General features: G+C 44.1%; 3 protein-coding genes across 3 annotated transcripts; all 3 read left to right on the top strand.

Moving 5' to 3' along the window:
• Window positions 1–2,124: 2,124 nt before the first annotated feature.
• On the top strand, window positions 2,125–2,846 carry An03g01780 (hypothetical protein; the record flags this gene model as incomplete). The annotated part of the gene is made up of 4 exons (XM_059746932.1): window positions 2,125–2,166; window positions 2,287–2,346; window positions 2,439–2,539; window positions 2,615–2,846. 4 exons carry the CDS (start codon window positions 2,125–2,127, stop codon window positions 2,844–2,846), a joined length of 435 nt encoding a protein of 144 aa, XP_059600238.1.
• A 345-nt stretch (window positions 2,847–3,191) lies between these two features.
• An03g01770 (uncharacterized protein) lies at window positions 3,192–3,874 on the top strand (the record flags this gene model as incomplete). The annotated part of the gene is made up of 2 exons (XM_059746931.1): window positions 3,192–3,765; window positions 3,801–3,874. The coding sequence occupies 2 exons, from the start codon at window positions 3,192–3,194 to the stop codon at window positions 3,872–3,874; spliced, it is 648 nt and encodes a 215-aa protein (XP_059600237.1).
• Window positions 3,875–5,137: 1,263 nt separating this feature from the next.
• On the top strand, window positions 5,138–7,941 carry An03g01760 (uncharacterized protein; the record flags this gene model as incomplete). The annotated part of the gene is made up of 6 exons (XM_059746930.1): window positions 5,138–5,287; window positions 5,343–5,600; window positions 5,803–6,469; window positions 6,544–6,764; window positions 6,986–7,248; window positions 7,323–7,941. The coding sequence occupies 6 exons, from the start codon at window positions 5,138–5,140 to the stop codon at window positions 7,939–7,941; spliced, it is 2,178 nt and encodes a 725-aa protein (XP_059600236.1).
• Between the last annotated feature and the right edge of the window lie 398 nt (window positions 7,942–8,339).

The following is an 8,339-nucleotide window of genomic DNA, read 5'->3' as shown; positions in this document are numbered from 1 at the left end:
CTTGAGGTTCTGACAGGTATTGGAGTTCTGGGCCTTTTAGCCACTGCATTCGTTGCGGCAAAAACTATGAACAAGCCGATTGAGTCTGACCATGTTTTACACGACACTTGTGACTCGGCCAAGAATTGACTGATGGGCTCCTTCTACTTCCGGTGATTAGAACAAGTTATGCACAGCAGGAGAAAATTTGTAAATGTGACTAGCTTATACGAGTAGGTGAACAAGGTGAAAGTAAACATGATCTTGTTCTATAATGGTGCTTGTCAGAGGCGTGTATTGCGTTCAGAAACACGATTCATGCCAAGTACTGGACCTCCTCGGCACAGGTATAAAGTAAAAGGTTTTGGAAGTCAACTGGGCAAGGAGCATGCAAGCTAATTCAGGGTGCAGCCATCAATGACTCCTCGATATGATAAATGGGATTTCGGTCACGACATATTTTATACAAAGCAGATTCCGAGTAGGCTACTGAACAATATAGAAGGAACAAACCAGTTTCAGGATTTTATTATGGCATGTCCGAAACGAATGCAATACAAGTACCTGATTTACACCGAAATCAGATACATGAGGGGCGATTCGCACTTTCCTGCTAAAATTCCTTGTCTAAAAGCCTGTACCCAACTATTCAGTCACAACTAATATATAGGGAGTAAGGTATAGTGCTGATCATTGTTTCGGGTTTGCTTATAGTTGTGCTGGCGCTCCTACAGAAACACCCTCCCCCCCAAAAAATAAGCAAATGATATTGCCGCCTAATAGAATCGATGAATATAAGGTACATTTTGGGCTTTATGAGCTGAAAGATGCAAGGTAGTTACTACGTTTCTGAAGAATATTGTACTCTATTGGTTAGCTAGTTATTGGTATTATCTATACTGAGTTTTAATAGTAAGTATTGAAACAGTTTAAGGTACAAGAGTGATGATCAGTATTTATATCATAGAATTTCAATTTGAAGTAGATATTTCTGAGCCGAGGAGTATTATACTTTGACCTTATAATAATTAATGAATACTAATATATTTATGTAATACAAGACACTAAGGAAGAATGGTGATTGAGACTTGTAATAATGGGTGTATGGGTCTTCAGGTTACCAGAGTTTATATATCTCTAATTCTTCTTAGTCAAGAATCTAGTTGTAACTATTACAAAAGCTTTTTCTGTTATGATGTGCTCTGTGTATTATACACAGGATAGCTTTTTTTAAGCTTAATAGGAGATGGATGCTGCTACCATTCACTTCTAGTATAACAGTCAGTATTAGTCTTTGATCTGCTGCAAATGCTAGTGCGTTCTTTTGTATTATTTTGTATTGTGCCATCCCTGTACATGGTATCAGATTTATGTTTTCACTATAATAAATACTATTTATAAAGTGTTTCAGAGGGTACCCGCCCTCGTGAGGATCACGATTCAATTTAAATTCTTATACCTGATCGAGGCCGCTATGTAAGATGCTAGCTATCCAAGTACTTTACTTTTTGAAGCAAGAATATGGCCCTGGACGCTGTTGAATCTCCCAAGCTCGTAGTAAACACGTAATCACGAAGCAACGCATGCTACGACCTAGGAAAGTTATCGTCGTAACTAAACCCAACTAATTATAACAAAAAGCAAAGCATAGCAAAGTCATATAGTAAGTATAGATATAAATGAGTGTTAAAGCCAAACAGCTGCTTACAAGTCTATTCTCTCTATTCTTCGTCCATGTTCTTGCTTCCAACATGCGTGTTTCTTTTATATGCGTGATCTTTCCCGCTAACTTAAATAGGGTGTATGCGGTTTTCAGGCGTAGATGAAAGGACCGAAATACATAAATATTTCGATTGAATGACTCCCTGCGAAGATGAAAGTTTGGCGAGGTAGAACCCATCCGTTCTCCTTGGATAAATTGCTCCTCGCAAGTGAAATGTTGATACAGAACCGGAAAGGTAACGTTCTTTTGGTAGGGGAACGGAGTTAAGACTTATTGGGAAGTGGAAAAGTAGTTGATTTGTCCTCCTCGATCTACGCTTGAGTTGCTTTTGGCACTCTCTCTGTTGATATAAACTGAATACAGCAAGCGACGAAACACCGCTTCCGAAGTGAGACAGTGTCCCGGCATTTGACAACTACGCGATGTCTAATCAGCCCGCTCTACGGTTTCTTCGCCACAGTTCGGTTTGTACAAATGAGAATGGATAACCAAAGCGACCTCTATCCCCTATGGGGCGCTTGATCGATAATTAATGAAGATGTTGGTAAGAGATCACACAATGTCCTGCAAAGTATCCGCCGTAGGGCTTAGTAGCAAGGGCGACTCCCAAAGAGCCTAGGGTGAGACACGGGAAACAGTACAAGGTGCATCCATTTTGTCGGGACTGTCATACCCTTCTAAAGTGCAGCTTACTTACTGGTCGCGGACCTCATAATCCCATGTCGTAATTCCGGAGGGTGGGGTATCCGGTCCAAGTTATCTGCTACCTGGATTTACGAGTCACCCGGAGAACTCTAAAGGTACTTACTCAATGCTGTGCAGACGGGATACTGAAGGGTGCTGCCTATACTAATGAATTACATGCTGTATAGTACACATTAAGAGCGCCTTGCTTGATAGGGTTACATGCAGCAAAGATGCTGCAACTTCCACCCAAGAACGCCTGTCACAATGTCTTGCCTATAATCCCATAGTCAAGCCAATATGGCTTGTTCGTGTTTCACCAGGCAGGCCCCTTGTCTGCTGTGTAACACAGAGCAGTATAGTACCACCTGACACGCCTGCGGGATCGCATACTATACCGGCTCCAGAATTAGCTCAGGCGTCCAGTGAAGTTCTCGCTATCCTAGGTGGTCAGTCGTGAAAGATGCTTCTTGTTTACTTTTACAGACTCAGATTCGGACAGATCATATCCTCTATTGAAGCAACTCGGCCTTGGCCTCGTATAGCCACTGCCTCTTTGAGCTATACGAGGTTGCAGCCGCTCCAAAATGCCGCTGCTAGCTATTTATGACAATATACATCGAATGGTTCACCGAGTGGTCTACAGCTTAGTGGAAGTTAACAGACAGAGATATATAAGTACGAGCATATTCCGGAGGCATCCTCAAGTTCGAAACCACATCCAAAGACCTTTCTCCTCATCTTATTCAATCCTCTTCTTGCCTCAACGCTCTATTGCGATCACAAAAACTAGCCCATTCTCAAAATGAAATTCCTCAGCCCTATCACCGCCCTCACTCTCCTCGCCTCCGTGGCATCCACCTCTCCCACCCCTGCCAACCTCATCCCCCGCGCCTGCACCACCATCGCCCCAACAGCCATCGACGTCCTCGACAGCGCCAACCCTAACACCCCAAGCACCGGACAACAGTTCTCCCTGGCCCGAACAGCCACTACAAACACCAAGATCTCCGCCCTCACCTTCACCGGCATCCCCAACGGCGCCACAGGCTGCATGCTCGCGATCGACATCCCCGCACTCGCGCAGCCTATCGCCACGGGCTCCAGCCAAGCTGACATCTGGACGACCAACCCTTGGGACTCGACTTCCGCTCCTACGTGGAACAATCAGCCTACTAGGCGCGAGATGGTGTCGACTTTCCAGTTCCCAACTTCGCCAACTACATCTCCGTTCCACACGATCCTTGCGTCGAATACGTGCTCCAACACGATGAGCTTCTTGGCCTTGCTGTCGACGTGGCAGACTACTGCTGGGAGTGTGGATTTCCCGAACTCTATTGGAGGAAGTCAGCCGATTGGGTTTAGTTTGGTTTATAATTGTTAGTGGACTGGACATTCTATAATATTACTGTAGGGAGGAATGATAATGATGAAATTCGTATGCCAAGGATAAGATTGCCAGCGCGAAGGGGGAGGAGAAGGAAATAGGACCTTTGAGCAAGTAAACTTGGAAAGGCTCTATTCAACATAGTGTCTTGCGAATGTACCATTTTTCCTGCACATGTATCTAATAATAGCCCTGTTGTTTCACTCCTGCCGTGGTTTGGCCCTAAGAATGTGACATGTGCCAGATGCATCTGCCGAATAAACTTCGCTCCCTCGTTCATCCCACTCACCCACATCCTATGATCAGCGTTCGCCAAGTCCGGCCTTTTCCCCACGCATCCATGAACATGATGCGGTTACATCCGATTGAGCCAAATATTGTGCTGGATCTAGCTTCCCTATTGAGATCTAGACCAGGTGACCCCGGAGAATGAATACACCTTATTTCATCGCATTTAACCTTTCCATGAGCTGCCGGGCGTTACTAATCGACTACGATAATCATCACATCACGAATATCCGGTGTACTTACGGTTAGTGCTGTAATCAGCAAGGGTGCTTTTTAAAATACTCTCTGAAACTGATTCGCTTCAGCTTAGCTCTGTGATGCTGATATTGACGGATGAGGGTATTGTGGTACAGCCTTTCCAGAAACTGCTGTCACCATTCACTCTCTTCTGTCGTTTCCGAAACCCTCCAGTGAAACCAAGCCAGGCTATATCTAGACTAGTTGATAATATGTGTATTCATTTATTATACAATGAACAGTCATTACTAGTTAATTTATAGTACAGTACCGACATTGATTAAGGTAGAGATCATAGTTTAATACGGCCTTTTGTGACTTAAAACTACATTTAACTCTTGTTTCCAGGTCCAGTTACATGTACTTATGAGACGGAATAGTTGTAGCCAGTCATTCGATAGTAGTGAGGGTCGGGTTCCCTGTGATTACAAGTAGTTGCGGATTTCAAGTGATACTAATGAAAGTGATTTGACCAATGAAACCGGATTTTAGCTGACTTATAGCCGCTTCGGCTGGATCTCCAGTTACTCACTGTCCGTTATGATCGCTAGTATACAAGAACACAAATGAAAACAGATGGCAGTCAAACATACAGGGGCGCCCGGGAGAAGAAAATGTATTAAAATAGTACTCGTGAACATGAACAATTTCCTACTAATCAAGCGATGGAATATAATGCATATCTCTCCACGCTATTGGCCACGCACGAACAAAGTGACATCATTACCCCGCACCGCTTGGTCGGAATTTCATCTCCACTCGGATTGCCTACAACTTCAATTATATCCTCGTCACCACATTTGAACTATGTTGCCGCAAACTTTATGTTTCTCGGGAAAATGTCATCTTCCAACAGTCAAGCTCCACGGACTCTTGCTCCAGCTACTGTCATTAGTCCCCTTGCCAATAATTCCGTTCAAGAAACTGTCGTCAAGCCAATCCGAAAAAGAACAAATGCCTGTGAAGCATGCAAGAAGAGGAAAACAAAAGTATAACTTTAAATAAGTCTGTCTTGAAGATATCTAACTGAGAACCACTTTACAGTGTCTAGGAGAGCTTCCGTGTGATAAATGTCTTCAAATAGGCACAGAATGTCATTTCGTGGAAGAATCTGATAGACGAAGAAAGCTTGCACTGCGCCGTATCGAACAGGAACTGAGCTCAGCCTACTTGTTACTCGATCAAATCAGAGTGGCTTATGGAAAAGGTAACGAGATAGAACTTGAAAGACTCATTAACATATCAAAGGATAAGTCGCCTCTGGCTCAGAGGATTGAAGTTCAAACGCAGCAGAAACTGCAGGTACGACACAATCTATTTAAGAATCCACAAGGGCAGGCTGACCAAAATACCAGAATCTCGAAGAACGTATGTCCTTTTATAAACAGTTAGTCGAGGAGCTATCCACTAATTTCCATTCGGAGGTCTCTGGCTACATAGCGAATTCATTGAAGGTGAACCTTTACTCTGAACATCCTGATAAAGCATCTAAACTTAGTACTAGTCTCTTACGTCGAGATCCCATGCTTTGAAAGAGCCTCAAAGATCTCGTTCTATTTCATCCTCTTCGTCGATGGGCTCGCTTGACGATATTGATACTGTTGATATTGATGTGAACAGAGACAGGCAAAGCAGATCAACAGGGTTCGTGGGAAAAGGTTCTGAGATTGCTTGGCTCCAGAGACTTCACGCTGAAGTTGGCGGCTTAGAACGTCCCGGTACCGAGCAGCACGTCAAGCATGATAAAGGAAGTCTCGCTTCTCTCAATTATCACCTCGATAATCTGGTTATAGCAGAACCAAGTTATAGTGATCTCAATGCAATGCCACCAAAGCCTTGGGCTGACCAACTGCTTCACACTTACTTTTCATTCATACACCCAACATTCCCACTTCTTCTCAAACCTTTGTTTTACCAGCAGTACGAGAATGCTTTCCGTAATCGCTTGTCAGCCCCTCAGCAAAGCTGGCTCGTGATCTTCAACCTAGTCAACGCTATTGGAGCTAAACATTTTCAGTTGCGCCAAGAGCACTGGGACGAAGATGTTGATGATCGTATCTTCCTTTCAAGGGCCATTGCACTCAATGCAAAGCATAATACGATTTTGGACTATGTGGACTTACAACAGGTCCAAATAAGGATGCTTCTAGCACTCTATTATCTCGTTGCTGGTCAAATTAATCGGTACGCCTGAATCCGCCTAATGCATGCTATCTTAATCGGGTATATTTTCGTCGGCATAAAGGTCTGACTCGTGACAGATCATGGCAATTAATAGGCTGTACTGCCCGATCTGCTATAGCTTTGGGGCTTAATCTCCGAAACAGCGATGGGAACTTAGATCACGACTCGAAAGTATTGCGTTCCAGCCTGTGGTGGTCAATCGTCTATCTGGAGCAGATACTTTGTACTGCAACAGGCCGTACATCTTGTATTGACTGGAATTGCTGCAGTATCACGGCCCATGTTTTATTGAAAGGAGATCTACTTTCCGAGTCAGAGGCAGCCGGTAACCTTAGTACTGAAGCACAAGAGCAAGAACTTGTCTTCATATTATATGCCAATGACTTGCAGTTGCAGGAAAGGACAAGATATATACAATCTGTTCAGCCAAACAGCTCCTTGTTCTCCTTCTACTTAACTGATCTCGCTGTGATTGGTCATGCGGCAATAAGATCAGTGTATAGTCTACAATCTCTATCCGGCACGCCGAAGCGAAAAACAGCATCCAGATCAGCAAGTACCAGAAGAAGCTGGAAGAATGGCTATCATCATTAAAAGAGTATTGGAGCTTTACCGATAGCCATGGACACTACACGAAGAGCATGGAGTGTCGAGAAAAGATATTACTTGCGTTCAGCTTTTATAGCATCGAGATCGTTCTTAATCGTCCCTGTCTTACCCGCCCCGAATTTCAAAAAAATTCAAAAGTCAGGCGCCCTCGCTCTAGGTTCGATGATGACAAGGCACTTGTCTGTTTACAGTCTGCCCTTAATATGACTTCGGTCTTACCTGATCTCCCAGACTTGGAGTGGTTATGCACAATGGCACCATGGTGGTCCATAGTTCATCACTTGATGCAAGCATTGGTGATATTACTGCTTCAACTGTGTGTAGGACCTGTCGGAGCCTCCGAACACGGAGAAATCACTGGAGGTGGGGGAGCTGTGGGAACAGCAGAAGAACCGAGAAGATACTCCAAGTGTCAAAAAAGTGCCTCCGTTGGTTATTTTCTATTGGCAATCGAAGTTACAGTGCGAGAAATGCCTTCATAACTTGTGATCGTCTTTTACGCAAAATTGCCAGCGTTCGAAGATTGGACCTAAGTAACCTACCAGCTTCGTCGAATCTAGCTGATCGAACTGCCGACAATAATCTCCTGCCCTACTATCGTGGGTCCTTCAATCCTGGCTATACTCGTCTACCGCATCTGAAATCATCGAACAGCTCGTCTCACAATCATGATGACTGCTGGGGAGCAGATTACACACATCCTGAGTCAGCCACTGACGAGCAAGAATCCACTCCCTTAACCTTGGACCCTGCGCTGCTTGAGGTATATGAAACTCTGATTGAAAATCGCTCAACCAGTGATATCGATGTCTTTGAAGGCGACATTGAGTATCCGCATGGAAGTTACTGAGTGACCATAGTCCTTGTTGAATGCCATCTAAGGATTATCCAGTTCTGGAGTTTCGCCGGATATGGATAGGTCACGAGCCGCATAGTTGTCGTTTGTGGACGCGCAGCTTCCAACGAGGAACATGATCGCGTAGCGCACTTCATGGTCTTTAAATCTTTGAGACTGCGTGTTTATAGGGTTGGAACGGAACCAGATCATTACTTGTCATCGCATTCATTAACTCAGGTATTTCAGATTATTGAATTTCCTACTGATGAATACTTGTAAAGAAATAAGCCTTGATCGGCATAAAAGCGAGAGTTGGAGCTCTGGGAGATATTTTAGGTTAATGGACCCTGTTGTGATGTTGTGATACAAAACTGCGATCGTCATACGTACACGGCTTTACTATATCTCCG

The sequence above is a fragment of the Aspergillus niger genome, assembly GCF_000002855.4.
Source record: "Aspergillus niger supercontig An03".
In the NCBI taxonomy this organism is placed as follows: domain Eukaryota; kingdom Fungi; phylum Ascomycota; class Eurotiomycetes; order Eurotiales; family Aspergillaceae; genus Aspergillus; species Aspergillus niger.
Note: the sequence above shows the minus strand (reverse complement) of the source record. Positions and strands in the feature narration are given on the sequence as shown.